General features: G+C 37.2%; 1 protein-coding gene across 12 annotated transcripts in view; it reads left to right on the top strand.

Annotated features, from left to right (window-relative positions):
- The window catches only part of PLEKHA1 (pleckstrin homology domain containing A1), a 53,738-nt gene extending 32,835 nt beyond the window's left edge, over positions 1–20,903 (top strand). For 3 of the 12 annotated variants that reach the window (XM_070481717.1, XM_044749467.2, XM_070481727.1), the window contains exons 7-13: positions 3,464–3,607; positions 5,405–5,473; positions 11,651–11,715; positions 12,352–12,415; positions 14,627–14,716; positions 15,961–16,001; positions 17,380–20,903. In XM_070481717.1, coding sequence (XP_070337818.1) covers positions 3,464–3,607; positions 5,405–5,473; positions 11,651–11,715; positions 12,352–12,415; positions 14,627–14,716; positions 15,961–16,001; positions 17,380–17,587 — 681 coding nt within the window. In that variant the 3' untranslated portion in view covers positions 17,588–20,903. Of the gene's footprint in view, positions 1–3,463; positions 3,608–5,404; positions 5,474–11,650; positions 11,716–12,351; positions 12,416–14,626; positions 14,717–15,960; positions 16,032–17,379 lie in introns of all 12 variants that reach the window. The other 9 variants (XM_070481694.1, XM_044749458.2, XM_070481700.1 and 6 more) reach the window with 5 other exon arrangements.
- Positions 20,904–21,645: the final 742 nt, after the last annotated feature.

The raw sequence follows: 21,645 nt of genomic DNA, 5'->3' as shown, positions 1-21,645 counted from the left end.
TGTCATGGTTTAATTACTGTATGTTGACTTTTTCGTATTGTTATCCAAACTAAAATAGTATACCTTATTCTGAATTAATATAAAAGTCGGTTCATAAAAAAACTTTATATTTGCTATTTCAAAAGTATGCATTTATTGTAAAAAATTTGCAAATCACAGATAAACACTTAACAGATGAACATCCAGATGGAAGAAATGCATAGGGCAGGGTATGTAGGAAGGGGTACAGAGCTTCCATGCCCTTTCTGGGTACTCTCCCAGCACCTCCATGTGTTCACTAACCTAAAGCTCCTGAACCCTGTACTTTTGGGCTTTTTATGGAGGCCTCCTTATGTAGGCATGATGGGTCAGTAACTCCATTTCCGGCCCCTCTTCCCTCTCTAGAGAATGGAGGGTGGGGCTCAAGCTTCTAATCATGGCTTAGTCTTTCTGGTGACCAGCCCCTGTCCAGGAGCTCATCTAGAGTCACCTTGTGAGAGCAAGAGATGCTCCCAGTGCTCTTCTCACTTAGGAAATTACAAGGGTCTCAGGAGCTCATGCCAGGAACCAGGTGCAGAGACCAATATAGATATTTTCTATTATCCCATAAATGCTATGATGAACATTCTCGTAGCATAAACTTGAGAGACATGAATAATATTTTTTTAAAGGATAAACTCCTAGGAATAAAATTACCAAGTCAAAGAGCTTGCAAATATGTGTAATTTTTTAAACCTGTTTTTCTACAACCTGGCCTAGATGAGCCAAACAAAGCTGTAATTTTGACTCAGTTCTATGTCAAAAGTACTGATATGCTAAGTCAAATCTTATTTAGGTATTATGAAAAATAAATTTATTAAAAATTTTTGATAAAATTAAAATTTTTGTATGAGCTTAAATCTCTTGTGTGAATTGAGTGAATGAATTTGTAATGCAAATTAAATTACTAGCAGTTTAGAAACCAAAAATTTTAAAGTAATTAATTGGTATTGCCAATGTTGGGCATTTTCATTACCTTTATGCCTTTTTGAGCTTAAAAGGCTTTGGCACTTAAACCTTTTGAATCAAATTAGGGGCCATATTTTTCAGATCTTGTGTCAGGGGAGAGTGACTAGTGGAAATAGAGTTCTTACCACATTAATTAATTAATTATTCAGTGCTTTCTTTATTCTGGGCAAAGGATATATTAATGAACAAAAATCCCTGCTCTAGTGGGAGCTTACATTTTTCACCAAAGTTGGATAAAAAATAAGCTTGGACTTTTTGTGTGTATGTATGCATTTACTGTTTTTAAAAGTAATGATTTTAACCTGTAAGACTTCTGGTTAAGATATAGCTAGATTATTCACCTGTATTATGTCTTATGTTGATATAAGGGGTAAGACAGTTTGTCTGTAGTTGTATTAAGATAGTGTACTAGGTTGTATCTGTGGCTGTTTCAATTTTTTATAGAATTAAGATTTTATTGTGTTTTAATTTTGGTGTAGATTATTCAGTAGGTTCTAAGATTTCACGGTAGGTGCTGTATTAAAAAGATTGCAAAGTATTTTATCACTTTATCATTTTGCAATGTAGTTTTTAAATTATGAAGTAATATTTACTCAATGTAAAAGGATTTGAAAGATATCAAGAAAATGTCAAATAAATCTTGTTTGCATGATTAATTTATTCAGTAACTATTGGGTTAGCGGCAAGTGCTGAGTTTACCAAGTTAAGTACGTAATTAGTGCTGTTGACCTATCTAAATATAGAAGAGGTTGAAAATTCCTCAAGATATGGCTCAAGTACTTAGTTTTTCTCTTGAAATTTAGAAGTTCTTGAAAATATACCTTTGGTTGATTTGTAAGATTCTAGCTTGTTGTGTGCTATAAATAAACAGGAAGCCAGTGCTTTAGGGAGCATGAAAACCTAAGTATACTTAGTTTTTAAAAGCACTGGACTTACGTCTAAAAAAACCCAAACAGACAAACTCTTAGAAAAGAGCAATGGAGAAAATCTTCCGGTGAAGAGTTTTTAGACTTGACATCAAAAGCACAATACATAAAAGGGAAAAACTGATAAATTAGGCCTCATCAAAATTTAAAATGTTTGCTCTGTGAAGGAGCCTATTAAGAGGATGAAAAGAAGAGCTACACACTGGGAGAAAAGATTTTCAACCCACGTAGCCAACCATGCACTTGTCTCTGGAATATATAAAGAACTGTCAAAACTCAACAGTAACAAACCCAAACGATCCAATAGACAATGGGTAGAACTCATGAGGAGACGTTTCACCAAGAGGTAAAAGGTATACAGATAGCAAATGAGCACCAGAAAGGATGTTCGCCATTGTTAGTAGGGAAATGCAGATGAAGACCACCTGAGGTATCCCTGCACACCTGTCAGAACGACTCAGATAAAAATGGTACCACACGTGCTGATAAGGGTGAGGAGAAACCGAGTCACTAGTAGTCACAGCTGGTGGAAATGTAAAACGGTACAGCCACTCTGAAGCACAGTTTGGCAGTTTGTTTATAAAAGTGAACTTGTAATTACATGTGACCCAGCATTTGCACTCCTAGGCATTTATCCTAGAGAAATGAAGACTGTGTCCCTGCAAAAACCTGTACATGAATTTTCATGGGAGCTTTATTCCTAATAGCCAAAAACTGGAAACAACTCAGTGCCCTTTAACAGGTGAACGGTTAAACCACTGGTTGTACATCCAAACTAGGGATACTACTGGGCAATAAGAAGGGGCGAGCTACTGATAGAAGGAACAACCTGGCTGAATCTCTGGAGAATTATACCGAGTGAAAAATGCCAATCTCAAAAGGTCATCTGCTGTGTGATTCCATTTGTGTTCTCTAAATGTCAGAATAGTAAAGATGGAGAACAAATTAGTGGTTGCTAAGGGAGTGGGGACAGGGTCTCTAAGGCGCTAGTCCACAGGAGCCTTGTGGTGATGAATGCTTCCGCACGTTGGTGGTGGTGGCGGTCACACAAATTTGCATGTGATAAAATTGCAGAGAATGATACATACACAGAGACAAATGAGTGCATGTAAAATTGGTGAAATCCGAATAAGTTTTGTGGAATGTTCCAATGTCAGTTTTGATAATGTACTATAGTTACACAGTTTCCCTGCTGGGGGAACCGTTTGAAGGGAACATAGGACCTCCTGTACATTTTTTCTTACAACTTTCTGTGAATCTATTTAATTATTTTGAAATAGTAAACCTCCCTACCCTTTTCCCCCGACAAAAAAGCACTGGTGGCGGGACAGCAGAACAAAAGAAGTAGAAATCTGTGGTTTAATCAATGATATGAAAGTTATAACTAAATATCTCAAGTTAATTAGAAAACTCTTCACTTCAGAGTCCTTGTTCCTAACTGAACTAAGATTCGATTTTAAGATTTTCTACTAGGATAACAACGTGAAATGCAGGTATGCTTTGAAGCTAAACCAGCAAGAAAAGAATTTCTTTATTTTGCTTCATTTTAGAAAGAAGAGGTAAACGAATGTGGTGAAAGTATTGACAGAAATAATTTGAAACGGTCCCAAAGCCATCTTCCTTACTTTTCTCCTAAACCACCTTCAGACAGTGCAATTATCAAAGCTGGATATTGTGTGAAACAAGGAGCAGTGGTGAGTAGCTTAACAAAATAATGTGAGATAATGAAAAATTAGTGTGAGTTAGCAAAATCTCAGCATAGAAATTGTTTGCTTTGTTTTGCGAAAGACCCAAAGTGAGAGACCAGCACGCTGAGGAGGAGGCAGATGGCGGCATAGGGGTTATTCTGTGTTCATAACTCAGTGCTATTATTTTCTTGGTCTGTGGGCGGCTGGGCAAGTTAATGCTTATTACCACTGACCTTTAGTTTTTTTCTGTTTTTCTTTTTGGGTTTTTTTTGAGGAAGATTAGACCTGAGCTAACTGCCAATCCTTTTTGCCGAGGAAGACTGGCCCCAAGCTAACGTCCATGCCCATCTTCCTCCACTTTATATGCGGGACGCCTGTCATAATATGGCGTGCCAAGCGGTGCCATGTCTGCCCCGGGATCCGAACCGGTGAACCCCGGGCCGCCAAGAAGCAGAACATGCGCACTTAACCGCTGCGCCACCGGGCTGGCCCCTGACCTTTAGTTTTAAATGAGCTTTCCTCACAGCTCAAAGTTTTTCTTTTGCTTTCTCCCCCCTTGGGAGTGGGTCAGAGAAAGAGTTCTAGTAGGGAGACGGCAGGAAAGAAGGGCAGCAGTGTGGGGTGTGGAAGGATCGCTTGCTTGGTTTGGTGTTGGGCCGGCCTCAGTAGAAAGCTCTGTGACCTTGGGCTACTACTTAACCTCTCAGGCTTTCAGTTTCTTTTTAAGGAAAATCGTATTATAAAACCCACCATCCAGATGTTGTTTTGAAAGGTGCAAATGAAGAGAGTAGTTAGCGCAACACCTGGTCCTCAGTAAGAGCCATTATGGGTTAGCCCAGGTCCCCTCAGCCAGATCTAGGCTGGGGGCTCTGGGAAGAGCAAGGAAATTTACCACTATTTCTGAGGTTCCAAAGTACCTTTCTAAAACTTGCCATTCTTTCTATGTGAACTAAATCTTTGAATTTCATAAGAAGATAAACTTTAAAATCTGAAAATAAAAGAATTGCTGTGAGCGAAGAAGAACTTGGAGCTCTCCTGGTAGTTCTGTTTGACTTCACGTCACTTTCTGGCAACTCCAGTTAGCTTAGGTGGGTTGAGGGAAGGTTCTTTCAGCCCCAGTTGCCTGACCTTCCTTAGGCTGAGGGGAGCAGAGGGGAGGCCTGCGGGTGTCTCCCTCCAGCGCGCCTACAGGTCAAGTCGGAATTCTCAGGCCCTGACACCGTGCTGTGTTGGTTAGGGCTTTTAAGGAGAATTTCCTTTCTTTTTGTTTTACTCTTTAAGACCAAAATACCAACCCTTAGAGATAGTGAAATTTCCACAAAAAGTCTATTTCGTTGACAAAAAATAATTTGTACAAAGTAGGTTCACTTTATTAAATGTTTGTTGCCTTACTCCTAAGTATAAAGTACCTGCAGAAGGATTCACGCAGGAACTCGATGTGGTTTAGTGACATTTCCTGTGCTTGTTCTCGGACTCCTGATAGCATTCACTTTGTGGGGGGGAGGATGGGGAAGTGCTTTTTTTTTTTTTTTTTTTTAAACATTTAGAAAAGTAAAAATATGAAACTGTATTTAAAAATCATATAATAAAAGCCAAAATCTGGCCACCAAAGTTGAATTAGGAGTTCGAGGCTTGCATAGCAAAAGAGGTGAAGTTTCGTGTGTCTCCTCACTAAGGGAGGGTGGTGAGGTTTTCCAGTGCTTGACATCGCTGACTGTGGGTTCATATCGGAATAATTAAGTGGTTATTAACAGTTGGCATTCTTAGAAACAGAAGTCTTACGTCTGTGTTCATCTCTGGTAGATGAAAAACTGGAAGAGAAGATATTTTCAGTTGGATGAAAACACAATAGGCTACTTCAAATCTGAACTGGTATGTTGCTGTCTCCTAAATGTTGCTTTAAAATGTTTGCGAAGTGTTACGCTGTGGTGATTATATGTATATAACTTCTTGTCCTGTTTTGTATTTTTAAAATAATTAAATCTGGTTTTGAGCAGTATGTATGGTTCAGTTTATTTTCTTGTGATGCTTTTAGTTAATGGTGTTTTTGTTAAATAAATCTTAAATGAAAAGATCATATCTTCAAAGGCATTCCACCTTGAAAGAATTAAGAATATCAGAATCCCTCGGTCTACAAATTTCCTTTAAAGAGCACTGGAGGAGGTGGTGGAAGGAGTTAAGTCTCTGAAAGTCAACATTTAACTCTGTATTTCTGCTTTCTCTTCCCTACCCTCTCTTGACATTTTCTTTTCCTATTTCAGATTGACTTTTCAGTTTCTTCACATGAGACATTTTTGTCCTTTCTGAACGTAGAATCAAAGGTTGAAATTCCCTCTTTGACTTGAGTAACATCCTTATTTAAAATGTTCTCATCATGTGACCCGCTTCCGCAATAGATTGTTGGATAAATTGGATGCAATTCTATACTTTACACGTCTGTTCTGCCTCTGCTTGTTTTCTGGGACTTTTGAGGGGGGCCTATATACTTTATTTGAATGAAGGCACCAGAGCAGGACTGTCCAGTACAACTTCCTACATTGATGGAAATGTTCTGTGTCTGCAGTGGCCGAGTCTACTGGCTACTTGTGGTTGTTGAGTGCTGGAAATATGGCTAGTGTGACTGAAGAGCCTGACTTTATTTAATTTTAAAATTAAAACTGATTGTATTTAATATTTGTTAATTTAAATTTAAATAGTTACACATAGCTAGTGGTTACTACAGCAGAGTACTAGAGAATAGAAAGGGGATAGTTTAAGATTCATCTCAGGTGTCTGTTCTTCTGCGGAGCTTTTGGACTCTGAATTAAGTGCCTTCTCTTTCCACACCATGGTGCCCGATGCCCACTTCTGTCATAATACTGTCCACTGTGTTTTGTAATTGAATTGTGTGCCTGCTTGTCATTCCAGTTAACTTCACAAGCTTCTTGAGAGCAGAGATTCTCTTCTGTACCCTTTTATGAACCTAGCACCTGGGACTTGGTAGATAATAAGTGTTTTTGAATGAATGAAAAATGGCATAACAGAATGGCTAAGGATAGCCATTTTAGCATGGTGGCCTTTCTCAGAGTTCACATTCTAAGGACCTCAATTGGAAGTAGTAGTTACTTGTTTTAAAAAGTACCAGCCTTTGTGTCTCAGACGGTTATACTTCTGCTTGGTTGGTAGGTTGATTCATTTCTTTTAATTAATGCCAGTACTCTTGGGAAGAGTCGTTCATGCAACAGACATTCGTTGAGCTGAGCCCTCCGTGGCCCTGGCGTGCTCTTCTGGGAGCTGGGAATAAGGAGAGCAGTCAGCGATGTTCCGGCCTTCAGGAGCTCAGTTTTCCCAGAGAAACTGACATGTCTCCCTGTCACCTACAGTCATTATAATTAGACAAGAACTGTTATGTTACTAAATTTTGAAAACCTACTTGTGGACATTATGCTATAAAATCTGAGATGAAAGAAACTAAACTTTCATAGTAGGTAAGGAAATTATACTATGTGTATTTAGGAATGTGTTAAGTATTTAGAAAACAGTAAATCTGAAAACTTTAAATATATTTATAATTATTGACCTTTATCAGTTACCAAGTTGCTTATTCCCCCCTACATGTTACCATTTCTGCAATCTTGGAGTGGCGTGGAGCTGCTGCAGTGAAGGCAGTTCAGTAGCAGCTGTGCTGTGGTTGTTGCTTGCGTGCACAGCATCTTTGGGTAAGATCCAGAAGACAGCAACATCAAAACCTATAGAACAGGGTGCTGACAGCTTGGAAGAAAATCTCAGGGACACAGTAGAACATTCTTAAGAAATGCTTCATCACCAGTGCTCTTTTTGGCACAGAAAATGATATGGAGTGAAAAACTGACAGTGATGGCTCCCAGTCAAAAAGTGATTCAGAAGAGCTGGAATCTGGCTGTGAAGTTTTAAGAAACCTTAACCAATTTATTTTGCTTGTATATTTTTATATATACTCAAGAATGATAGATGGTGAAAATTGATGATTGAAGTATAAAAGGCTTTCTTTATAAAACCTTTTGATCATGGAAAAGTTTAAACATAAAGTAAGTAGATAGAATAGTATTCTGAACCCCTATATACCCATCATCCGGATTTCAGAATTATTAACACATGGCTAGTTTGGTTTCTTATGTACCAACACCCACTTCCCCCTTCGTATTTTGAAGCAAATCCTCGACACATTTCATCTATAATTATGTTAGTATGTGTCTCTAAAAGATAAGGATTTAAAAATTTTTTCAGTAATTTTAAAGATTTAAGTGCACAGCTGAAAAACTGGAGAAAATATTTGTAATATATGTCAGAGATAAAACATTAATACCCCTAATATATAAAGAATCTTAAAAAATGAGGGGATCCTTCCTCATCCTCTTTACCCTCTTTTCCTCCCATCAGTCACAAACAACTCAGACCTCAATTTTTCAGGTGAGGCAAAGCAGCGTAGGCGTCCATGGTGGCGGGGCAAGGGTGGAAGGAGCTAGAGTGGGCTAGTGTGGACAGTCAGAGCCTAAGCAGGGCGAGGAGGCCGTCCTCTTGGGTTAGGCCAACATGGAGTAGGGACAGGAGGGAGGGCATCCGTGTTGGGAGAGGGCGGTGCAGAGATGGGAGAATGAATACATATATACTTACTGATAAAATAAGGAAATATATTAAGGAGAATAGAAGGCAAGTTTCTCACTGTCAAAGAAGTTGGAGTAATAGAAATATAGAAAAGGAGAAAGTTTTTGTATTAGATTGGAATTGTATGTATTGATGTGAACTTTTAACGTATACAGATAGATGTAGAAATAAATATGGATGTAAATGTATTCATGTGTTTACACAGATCTATATGCATCTAAGATACTCGCTAGCTCTGTGCACTGAGAAAACTACCGTTTTCCATTGAAAGAAACCTAGACTTCATGGAGAGATGGCACAGTTCCAAAGCTGAGACAGGAAGAAAAATATAAAACAAGCTTGGAATGTCGTGTTTCAGAAAGCAAGGAAGTGCTCACAGAATGATAGGGACATATCAGAAGGACCCAGAATCCAACTTGAAAACATTCCCCCTTACCAAGTTTGGGGAAATTTGAGTATCAAAATAAGTAATGATGGTAGCAGATTATTGCCTGTTGAATAAAACAGGAATCCGTGAGCTTGTACAGATATGAATGACTGAGTGAGTGAAGGGAAGTACATAGGAGCGAGGAATGAGAGATTGCATAGTTTCGAAGTGCCTATCTACAAAACATATTAAGTACAAAGGGGGAAAAAGTAACTTTACAGCCTGGCGGATAGCCCTTTCATCTGGTGATCAGATGATTAAAGTGAACTTCATCGGTGATGAGATGAGTTAAAATCATTTACCACCTGTTGGGATAGTGTGAGAAGAAAGCAGCATATCGCTTCTGTGATGGTCCTGCCAAGGATGCATAACCTGAATCTAATAAGGAAACATCAGACACACCCAAATGAGGGACATTCTACAGAATAACTGCCCTGTAATCTTCAATAGAGTCAAGATTATGGAAGTCAAGGAAAGAAAAGAGATATAACAAGTAAATGCAGTGTGTGATTCTGAACTGAATTCTTTTCCTGCAATAAAAGACATTTGGGGGACACTTTCCTCATTTTGGTGGTTGTATTGTGATAATTTAAAAGGATGTTTTTGTAGGAAATAACATACTAAAATATCCAGGGTAGTCAGGGCTAGGTCAGCAGCTCACTGTGGAATGGTTGAGGAAAAAAAGTTCTTTGTGCTGTGTTTTCAACCTTTGTCTAAGTTTGTGGTTGGTTCAAAGTTTAAAGAGAGAGAGAGAAAACCTAAGGGAAAATATCTGGTAGAAAAATAAGCAAAAGACATGAATAGACAATTTATTTACAAAGAAATTAAAATGGTCTTTAAACATTTAAAAAGATATTCAGTGTCACTCATAATTAGAGAAACAAATTAAAACTTCACAGAAATATTACTTCTCATCTATCCTGAGAAAGCTGTTGCTAAGAGAAGAGATGGGCAAAGCCTCTCCCCAAGACAACTTAATATAAATGCCATTCTCTAACAAAAGGAAGGAGGGCCCCCAGGAGAAGTGGCCGATTTCAGGACTAGGGCAGGGAAAGGACAGGCTGAGCCCAAAAGATCTAGTTGTGACAGAAAATAAGGAAGTGTCTTGCAGAATGGAGGACATGTCAAAAGGAAGCATAAGCCAGCTCAAAGGGGGCTCGCAGTGCCCAAAACTCAGACAATTTGAGCACCAAAATAAATAAGGATAGTAATGGATTATAACCCAGAGCATAAAACAGGTCATGAATAAATAAATGGAGAAGGAAAAGCATTTCCTTAGAGTAAAATGTTAGCTAATATATGTAGATAAATTGATGGGGTTAGAAAAATCACCGATTAGCAACCGTGGTAGTAATGATGATTTCAGGCAAAAATCTTCAATGTTTGATAAAACCCATGAGCCAAATTATGATGGGAAACTGGGGACTATAAAGGTTCCAAGTATCTTCCCACAGGATGCTTAATAATGACGAAAGGTAAAAGAGTAACTTCATACTCACTGGCAAACATGACCTTGAGCAGGAGATCAGGGTTAACGCACTAGTAATGGGACAAACCACTGTCATGTGCCCCCTGAGAATGGTGCGCTGAGAAGAAATTATCACATCTGTGGTTTCCTGCCCAAACTGTATAACCTCAATGTAAGCGAGATTGACATCAGACAAACCCCAATTAAGGGATGTTCTACAAAATATCTGGTCTAGACTCTTTAAAACTCTAAAGGTCTTGAGAGGGAAAGAAAGACCGCAGAACTGTTAGACAGTGAAGGAGACTAAGACATGACACTAAATAGAAGTATGCTTGCAGATTGAATGTGGATCCAAAAATACATAGTTTTTCTTTTGCTGAAAAGGATACTGCTGAGACAGTTAATGAAATCCGAATCTGGTCTGCAGATCAGAGAGCAGTGTTGCATGATGGTGGAATTCCTGGTTTTCATAACTACTGTGGTTATATAGAGAACATCTTTGTTTTAGAAAGTATCCCCTGAAGTATATAGTAGTAAAGTGCATCATATCTACAACTTGCCTTCAAGCATTTCAGGAAAAATATATGTAGCCACACCATATTCACCTCTCTGTACACACACACTGGATTAGCAAATGTAAATATTAACATCTTGGAAAACAGGGTGCAGTGTGTACAGAAATTCTTTGTCCTATTTTTGTAAGTCTTTTATCTGAAATCATTTTAAAATGAACTGTTTTGTAGAACTTTAATGAAAAGTTGGTGGTTTTAAAAAAAGTGTTCAGCCACAGTTAAATTTTTTCTTAGTTCTTCATAAAATAATGGTATGTCTTAATCTCACTGTGTCATATTCAGTAAAATACGGCATATGGTATGTCATGCAATGTATAGTATGAATATTATGCTATTAGGAACTAGTTATATTTGTGTCTTATATCTAGTTTTGTAACCTTAGGTGAGGTACTTAACATGTATCATCCCTGTTCCCTCAGGTGAACAATAGTGCATTATTGTAGGGTTGTGGAGGGTTTAAGTGAGCTAACACGTTGAAAACCTAGCAGATGCCTTGGCACTTAGTAAATGTTCACTCAGTTTTGTTTGTTAAAATAATGTATTCATATAAAAGTGATATTCTTAAATTTAGCTCAAATAAGCTGGGTATTAAGTACTCTGGTTGCCTTCCATATCAAAATAACATTCCAAGAGAAGAAGTACTCCACTTACAGGGTATGTAGGGGTCCAGTGGGGAACAGTCTGGCGGTTAGTAGCTTTTAATAAGCTATGTTGTCATTAAGGCAAGAAGTGATGTGAATATGGGTTATAGGCAAGTTTCCTTGTCTCAAACCACAGTGTGTATAAAGTTAGATACAGTCTTTGAGCTATTCTGATGTTGGACGGTTCAAGAAGGTACATTTATCTTAGATGTGCTTTAAGAAAGAAGCATACTTTTCACATAGATCTCCAAATAAGACAAGTAACCCTTAAAAGGATCTTAACAATTTGCCCCATGTATCTGTTTGCTTTTTTGCCAGGAAAAGGAACCTCTGCGCGTAATACCACTTAAAGAGGTTCATAAAGTCCAGGAGTGTAAGCAGAGGTAAGTACCGGCTTCCGCTCGGCGCCTGCGCAGCTTGGTGACCCACAGGAGGGCCTTATTTGATTCATGTGCTTATGGATGGTACTTCCTGTGTTACTTTTAGACTCAGTTTTAACTGTTTATAGTTGGGATATGCTAGAACTTTCAAAATCCCCAGATTAAAGTACTGAGATTTTTTTGTTTTATTTGAAAGTTAAAAATTATGAAACAATCTGTAAGCTTATTAATGGAAAGGAAAAAATTCAATATGAACAACTTCTATGATATTTGACAAATTGATGTGTTATTAATTTTAGTATTTCGAGGTTGCTGCAGAATAGGGCATTATAAGAAAATGTGTTAACTGTGCCCGTGTTTCTTTGAGCTAACTGATTTCTTCATGGATGAAAACTTTGAATTTTAAACTTATTTTGTGAAGCTTTTCTAAAAATATATATAACTATATAAAATATGTAAAATTTAATGCAAAAATAAATTGAAAAAGATAATTTGGTTTTGTTAAATTGGTATTTTACCTCCACTATTTATTTTCTTATTGACATGTATTTGGTACTGGACATATATTTGGTTCAAATGAAAGAAAAAATATCACATAATTGCTATTTAAGTACAGTTGGAAATTTTTTTTGTCGACAGTGACATAATGATGAGGGACAACCTCTTTGAAATTGTAACATCATCTCGAACTTTCTATGTGCAGGTAAGATACTTCTTTGGAGATTATAGGTCCTCCTAACAAGAAGTTAATAATTTTAGAGGTTAAATAAGCATAAATAAACTTGTTGCTTATGGGAATAAGCAAAAAATATGACAACTGTAATTCACAACTTAAAAAAATGTTATGTGTGAGATTATTGGTAGGTCATATATTCAGCAAGTAGGGGTAATCTTTCCTATGAATTAGTCAAATAAAATTAAGTAGTATTTGGAGGAAGGGAAATGCTATTTTAACTTAGATGCTAACTTTCAGTGTAGATGATTTTTGCACATGTTTTGAAATTTCTATTATATCATTTTTGGTAATTTTATAAAAAGGGGGCTCAAATACTCATAATAAAAATCAATAGTAGATCTTATAACATCACTAATGGTAGATAGGCATCCTGTATTTAAGTTTAAAATACACTTTTTACCACGTTGAATTATTTAGATTGGAAGTTTTTTTAAAAGAACATTTGTTTTTGTCTTATAAAACTTACATAGGCTTATTGCAAAAAATTTGGAAAATAGAAAAATAGGAAGAAAAGGGTGGTTTATAAAACAGAATCCCACATTCAGGCAACCATTCCTATTTTTTACTGCCTTTTTTAATACATGTTTTTAAACAACAAATGGGGTCATATGAAGTACAGTGTTATACCCTATTTGTTGAATATATTGTGGTCATTTTTTCCACACCATTAAAAATTCTCTGAAAACCTTTTAGAACTGTACCATATTCTTATATGAATGTTCCACTATTAAATTTTCTCTCCACTACTCTGTCATTGATCATTCATTTACATAGTTTTCATACGTTTACTGTGATAAATAATGTAGTGGTGAACATTTTTGTGCATAAATTTGCCTGAATTTTTTATTTCTTTAGGTTAAATTTCTATGTCAAAAATAAGTGTCAGCCGACGAACCTTTTTAAACCTTTTATTTTGCCAAATCCATTTCTAGGTTTGTGCTCCTCTTTGCAGTGAATGAAAGTATACCCTGCCTTTGCCTGCTTTGAGTTTTTCCTTTTAAAAAGTCCTCGTTAGTGTCGTTGGTTCAAAAGTATTATCAAGGGGTTTAACACTTTTGAACTTCTAGATTCTAGAATCTTGGAGTAAAAGGCAGTATCTTTATACTCCTTTTTGGGTCTTATTTAAACTGGATTAAAGTCATAGTAAGGTTTTTAATTCGCTTTGGAAGGGAAGGTCCTGTCAGGGAATATGATAACTTTGGAATATGACAGCCAACACTTCTTTTAGGATTTAGGGTACTACTGGAAATTATTTCTAGAAAAATAATATGTAAAATGATGTCAAAATGGTTTTTGTGTGTGTAAGATTAGCCCTGAGCTAACATATGCTGCCAATCCTCCTCTTTTTGCTGAGGAAGACTGGCTCTGAGTTAACATCCGTGCCCATCTTCCTGTAGTTTATATGTGGGACGCCTACCACAACATGGCTTGCCAAGCGGTGCCATGTCTGCACCCGGGATCCGAACCAGTGAACCCCGGGCTGCCAAAACAGAACATGTGCACTTACTCGCTATGCCACTGGGCCATTCCCCAAAATGGTTTTTTAACCACACAATTACATAAATATTCCTGTAGCAGATCCAGACAATAAAGCAGTAGATAGAACAAAATGACATCTTTCTCTGACTTCTTCCTCTCCTTGTTTTCTCTCCAGAAGTATTCACATTAATGTTTTTTGATGTATTTGATCTTAAAACATTAAGTGCCCTACTTATGAGTCAGTGTAATAACTTACCCAGCAAAACCTGGTTTAAAGAAGTGATTTCTGGGGCCAGCTCCGTGGCCGAGTGGTTAAGTTCGTGTGCTCCGCTGCGGCGGCCCAGGGTTCGGATCCTGGGCCGGGGACATGGCACTGCTCGTCGGGCCACGTTGAGGTGGCATCCCACATCCCACAACTGGAAGGACCTGCAACTAAGATATACAACTATGTACCGGGGAGGAAGGGGGGTTGGGTAGATAAAGCAGAAAAAAAAAAAAAAAAGGTTGGCAACAGTTGTTAGCCCAGGTGCCAATCTTTAAAAAAACAAAAAAAAGAAGTGATTTCTAAAATCTTTTGGAAACCATTGCCTTAGAATGATTTTGTTGTTGTCACTATAATAACCGAAACAAATACGTTGGATTTATAGAAGAAGGAACTGATTTTGAAGAAAAATGGACTGACTGAGTCCTTCCCTTTAGGCTGATAGCCCTGAAGAGATGCACAGTTGGATTAAAGCCGTCTCGGGCGCCATTGTGGCCCAGCGGGGACCCGGCCGATCAGCGTCTTCGGTATGTTTCCTCTTCTCCGGGGAGCTGCTCCCTTGTGTCCCCCCATTCTGTCAGTTTATTTTCCTTCCTCTCCCCCTAATTCTCCTCATTTCTTTCTGTATTGAGATTTATTTGCATGTTGACTTTCATACCAATTGGACCTGCAAAAAAATAATGCATTTCTAATTTAATGCTTCCTTGTAGTGTTATGTATACATAACTTTCTGTGCATTGTATCGTCTTAAATGCACAAGCAGGGCAACTAAAGAATGAACGTTTCCTTGCTTTGTTTTAGGAGTCCTTCCTTGTCAGGAGGTCTAGATTTGGTGTGACTTGACCAATTCTTAGTCTGGTGTGTGGTCTGATCACCTAAGGCACCTTGAGTCGCAGTGTTGCAGTTTGTGAACGTCTCAGTTTTCTCTTTACTTCCTTCATTTCAGTTAAGGGCTTTTTAGCTTAATAGTACCATAAGACCATTGAGCAGCTGCAACCTTAAATATGATTCAGTGCTCTCAGTCCATAGTTTCCGTTTCATATTTTCATTCTCATTTTCTAGTAGGTTAATTTAAAAGGCTGCAGCTTCTATCATAATTGTCTTTGTGATAGTGTGATAATAAAATTGAAACAGTTAAACATACTTGGAAATAGTAAGAAAAATGTTTTTAATTTTTAATTTATCATGTTCAGGTACATCATAGGAATGAGATTTGGCTTTAAAATACTTCAGTCACTGGTCTCTGATCAGAAAATACAAATTCTACTGAGAAATGAAAGACTTTTAAGTGTCTTGAAATGTAACACTTCCATCTGCAGAGTGTAGTCTAATATATGTAGCATGATAGCCTGTCTTGTCTAGAGTCATTGTAAATGCTGGATATTCTATACTTTTGGTATTTTCCTCATAGTAATATTGTCTTTTAATAGTTTCCTGGTAGTAATAACTACAGATCAGTAAAAACAAATCCATCTATCTCATTTCTTAAGTTGTTCTCCCTGTATCCTTTTTGGAATCTCTCAGAAGTCCCTTTGATAGGGGTTAATTTTGTAACTGCCTTGCTTCATGTGACCTTTTCAGCAGTCAAGTCTGAGACTCTGCATAAACAATGTCTTTTGGGCAGAGGGAGAGCTGGAGAAGGGCGTTTGCGTTTTGTGCTTTGTGGTGGGGCAAATGGACCGTCTAGCTGTACCTATCAGCAGAACTTCCTCTTTTCCTCCCTCTCCCCAGGATGGGTTAACTCTAATCTTAGCTTTGCACTGTGTTCCAGATGCGGCAGGCTAGAAGGCTGTCGAATCCTTGTATACAGAGGTATACATCAAGAACTGGGGACTGCAGCACGTATGTGGGCTCTCACGCAAACGTGCCCTCTTACTAGAGGGCCGGACTTACTCACTACTTACAACTGGTCATAGAAAGTTGAGTTAACCAAACTGCCTTTGCAGTTATCGTAACTGACTCTGTCAACACTAACACAAACTATTTCACTACAGTCATCAAGTTGGATATAAATTTTTTTTTAAAGATAAGTAATGAAAAAAATAGAACTTTACTAATTGAAAAATTCATATTGTTATCTTCTAAAAATTAATTTATTGAATTGACACAAGAGTTTCAATTTCTATATTTTTTATATTTTGAAAAATTTTAATAGTACACCACTTGAAATGCACCTTTGTTCTAATGATATGTGCGAACTCCTGCATGCATATGCATTGGATACACTACATTACTATAGTTTGCATGGCATTTTAAATCTCAGCTGAGATTTAGCCATCTAATGAGAATCTGTAGTGTTCTGGTAATTTGTAGCACTTTGTTTTCAAAGTCACTAGTATCATAAATGAACACAATATGCTAGGAACCATATGGCAATGCATTTGGAATGGTCATATTTAAGGATATCTTTAGATTTGATTTAGTTAGAAGCAAACTGAAATTAATAGTCAAACTGATAATTATTTTGCCACAGTTTTAGTAAATGATTAAATATGTTCCCTTTATTTCTTTTAAAATCTTAAGCCATATGTATGCCATACTCAAAACTAAATAAATGCAATTAAATAAAAAGTGAAAAAACTATGCTATTATTGTTTGCAGTGAAATTCAGGGAAGCAAAAACTAAGTTTGTCAGACTGCCAGATGAAATAATAGGTTTGAAAAATGTTGAAGCGAAAACTAAGGTTGTCAGACTGCCAGATGAAATAATAGGTTTGAAAAATGTTGAATTCTGCTTAGTAAAGAAATATGGCCTTTCATTTTTACAGTCTGCATTTTCGTTTTTTATCTTTCTGAAATATGTGGGATAATTCCTAGTATAGATTGAGAATATAATCTTAAATAAACTATAAAGCTGGTCGGCCCCCTTTTAAACACAGTTCAGTTGCCGTTGGAACACTGTATTCCGGCTTAGGCTGACTGAGTCTTTAAAGTGTCAGAGCTGCCAAATTTGGCTTTGGTGACAGAACTGGTTTCTTAGTGGAAATGGTTGTTGGCTTCATTGCTTTAAGCTCACTCCTAAAAATGCATTGCTTTGGGAAGGAACTTGCACATGTATGCTGCATGGCTCGTGCTTCTGCTCTGCGTGCGTGTGTTGTTCTGTTTGTTTTTCAGAGAATAAAGTCTCTCACTGAGTTACTAACCCTGCCGTTAATGATTGACTGTGTCCGACCGCCACCCCTCTTTGCAGGAGCATTCCAGCTGTCCTTCAGAATCCAAATACGCTTTCCGCCCCGCCAGCGCAGCCGCCGCCTCACATTCCGCAGCCTCTCGCAGCAACTCTTTGGTCTCAAGCTTTACCGTGGAGAAGCGAGGATTTTACGAATCTCTTGCCAAGGTCAAGCCAGGGAACTTCAAGGTCCAGACTGTCTCTCCAGGAGAACCAGCTTCCAAAGTGACTGAACAAGCTCTGCTAAAACCTCAAAGTACAAATGGCCCTCAGGAAAAAGATCGTGACCCCGTGGACTTGGATGATGCGAGCCTTCCCGTGAGCGATGTGTAAGGTGGTAGCACGCAGAGCCTGCCCCGCCGCAGCAACTGCTGCGTTTCCTTTCATGAGGCTTCTAGCCAAAGATGAGAAAGAGTAGACTGGTTAAGTGCGTATATTATACTGCCTCTGAGATGTACTCTTTATAAGCTGGTAAACCAAGAATCTAGGGAGTGGCCAAACTAAACGTAATTTCTTTAAAAAAAAAAAAAAAAAAAGAAAGAAAACCTAAGTGTCTCAGTATCAACTGTCTGAAGCTTTGTGCTCTCATTCGAGTGATAAAAATGTGTGTGATATTTTTAGTGAATTTGACAGTTTAAATGTTTAACAACTGAAAACATTAAAAATGCTTATTATTTTGGTTGTTTTTAAAATGCTACTATGACTTCCTATTAGATGTTCAATATTTACACATTCTTACTGGTTAATATTATTGAATGAAATATTGCCAGACTAAGATATCTAAACTCATGATGTCTGTGGTGCTGTAAAATTTCTACTACGATGTGGACTGTTTTGAAATAACCATTTTCGATGCTCTGGATCTCGAGGTGAGTGGTGAGTTTGAATGGCGGATAGTATTGGACCATTAGTGAGGGTTGTAGGTGTACCAGGGTGGAGAAAAGGGGAAAATTAGAGTTCAAACAACCATATCTTGGACATTTGTTTGAAACGCTTAATCAGGATTTGGCGGCGGTCATTGCTTTATTCCATGAAAATTATTTGGTGTGAAATTTCTGAGAGATCTGGTTTTCTTATCAAAGTTTTGTAAGTAATTCTTTCTTCTATATTTGGATCAGTGAGAAACCTCACGTTTATATGTGAAGACATGCTGCCCTTAGTCATGCGATGGTAGCCTTTACTTTTTGTCACTAATAACCTGTATTCAGGTGCCTATATTTCTTCATCTTCTTTAGGGATGTTATGAGCTCAAAAGTCCTACATGATTGGTTTTAAATGTTGGGATAAAATTAATTTTCAGTGGCATAGTTTAATGTGTTAAATAAGGTATTTTATGTTAGAGATACCAGACTGCTGTCTTTCTGCTGCCTGTGCAATATGTTTTAAAACACAAATTTGAGTATATGTGTAGTCACAGGGATATCATAGATATTTACACCTCTCTAAAAAGTCTTTTATTTCTGGTGTTGAATAACAGACCAGGTAGGGCAAGTACCATTTTTACGGTTCAGTCTTAAACATTTGCTTTAAGAAAATAGTCTTGAATCTCACATGCTGCTATTTTGATGATGTTTTGCTATTTTACAGTACTGTTTGTTTTGAATTCATACTTGTCACTGTTCCTCCTTTTCATTTTCTAAGCTGACTTTTTGTTGGAGGAGAGAGATTTCCTACTACAGAGTGGGGTCCAGAGGTTACTATCTATTCTACTAGGATTATGATAGCATCAGTTTAAAAATCCAAATGCATAAAGAATGCACCACTTCAACTTTTTTACTCATAAGCTAATATTTTAAAAAATCATTTAGATTTTTTCTTTTTTGCAGCTATATTTGAAAATGATAGAATGAAAAGGTTTTAAGTAGTTACCACTTTTCTGCTGATATATCCTATAACGGCTCTTTCGAAAGTTCCTTTTTCATGAACACACCTAAGAAATCTTGTGTAGATGGTTTGAGATATTCAGGAGCCTGATGCTGTTTCTTTGGTACAGCTACTGCATTGCATGTTCGTTTTAACATATTTTGGTATTGATAATTTGATATATTTCATAGTGGCAAAATACTAGCTCTATTTTGGGACTTTTTATAGAACTACCCTTGTATTCAATAGCATAGGAAAATGTTCTTGTGATTGTCAGGGTCTCTTAATATTTATCTCAATACTTTTATAATTCTATGAAAATTATTTAATTATTTTAAAACTTATACTTTTCTTGTAAATATGTCACATCTGAATTGTCAAAAATTTACTTTGAACACCTTAATATTTGCTGCATTTTCTTCTGTATATATAACGTCTTCTTTCAGAATGGGAATGTACGTGCACTTCCCAATGTTCACTTCAGTGTCTGTTATCTTTATGTGTCGGACTGGTTGAACACTGTAATGACTTGAGAATAAACTGCTCAAAATTAATTCTAACTTATTTCTCATTTGGTTTGGTTCAGCTCTTGGGTGAACAAGTAAATGGAACTAGTACAAAGTCTGTTTGGTTGATTGACTTGAATTTGCATATTGAAGGACAGACTAATTATTTGGTAACCTTTGAAAGGCCTAACTTGATATGAAATTGCACAAGGAAAGATGAATCTTCCTGGAAAAAAGAGCTTGCTTATTTTGTTTAATTAAAAAACGTATTCTCAAAAGTCAAATTAAATATATTGGCTTCAGAGCGTAGTTTGAATTGCCCGGCTGCTTTTGCACTGCTTGGTTATTGTTAGACTGGACATGACATGAGGAAGGCTGAGTGCAGAGGGCTCCTGACCCCCAGAGGGGCTGTTGACATGCACTCGTCCAAGCTTGCCATCAAGCATTAGAGCCCAGTGCGCACACACCCGCTGCCAGTAACAAATAGTCTACGCCTGCTGTGTATCTGATGGTGAAGGAATTGGGTAAAGGAGATCTGTCTCGGTAATTTTTATTAATTGGTGCAACTTAATTTTCTTTCCCTGAAAAGTATTTTTAATGTTTTTATTTTTAAAAACCCAAAATGAGAGTGTTCTAAAAACTTTGTTGCTTTCATAACGAAAGAGATCCCTTTCTCAGCTTGCTTTTTACTTCTAGTTGCAGTTCAGGAATTTTAAGTGGTGCTCACACCATTGTCAAAAGTCCTGTGAACAGTTGGTGAGGCAGGAAATATTTGTATCAGAAGTACAATGATGTAACAGCTAATACCAGATTTGTAAGAATCTTTCTTGTCTTTGGAAGGGTTTGACAGCCCACATAGGACATGATGAAGAATACACTTAGTTAGATGGGTTTGTATTTTCCATTTGTAATCTTCCATGTTATATAGATCCAAAATTGATTGATTGTATATGTCACTTTTCAATGATTTATGAAAGTTGTATTTTTTCAAACCTCACGTAAGACATGTATTGAAAATATTGCTGAATTGAGGTTTACAAATTTGATAAAGTCCTATAATTCCACTTTTACGACATTTAAAGTGAATGGTGCCTTACCATGGTGTATTCATGTGGTAATAGCGCCACCTTCTGGTTCTGTCATCGCTAAATTTAAAATAAAGTAATCTGGAGTCTATTTCACTTTATTTCACTCATCATAGAAAATTAGAGAAGATATCTAATTGCCTGGGATAGTTTTGAAATTAATATACAATTTAAGTCAAGATTTTCAAATGACTAGTTAAACTTCTTATTTGGAGATAATTGTAGATTCACATGTTGTAGGAAATAATACAGAGCTCCTATGTACCCTTTACTCCGTTTCTCCCAGTGATGACATTGGAAAGTGTTGTAAAATATTATAAGCAGGATATGGACACTGATACAGTCAAGATAAAGAACAATTCCACCATCATAAGGCTCCCTCATTGTTGCCCTTTTATAGTTAGAGCCACCTCCCATTTTACAGGTTTGGAAATAAACTTAGGCACTTGTTCAAAATCACATTAGGTTTAAAATCCAATCTTTTGTTAAAAAAAAAGATTGGCACCTGAGCCAACATCTGTTGCCAATCTTATTTGTTTCTCTTCTTTTTCTGCAAAGGCCCCCCAGTACATAGTTATATACTCTAGTTGTGGCATGTGGGATGCCGCCTCAGCATGGCCCGATGAGTGGTGCCATGTCCGCACCCAGGATCTGAACCGGTGAAACCCTAGGCCACCAAAGCAGAGCACGTGAACTTAACTTCTTGGGGCTGGCCCCAAAATCCAATCCTTTTGATACTGAAGTCTGGACTCAACCATTATGGTATTATTGCCTCAGTAGAAGTCTTAAAATTTACTCTTTGTTTATATTGTACTATCTCCAGATTATTAGGT

This window comes from Equus asinus, chromosome 2, assembly GCF_041296235.1.
Source record: "Equus asinus isolate D_3611 breed Donkey chromosome 2, EquAss-T2T_v2, whole genome shotgun sequence".
Taxonomy (NCBI): Eukaryota; Metazoa; Chordata; class Mammalia; order Perissodactyla; family Equidae; genus Equus; species Equus asinus.
The sequence above is the reverse complement of the archived record's forward strand: the minus strand, read 5'-3'. Positions and strand labels throughout refer to the sequence as shown.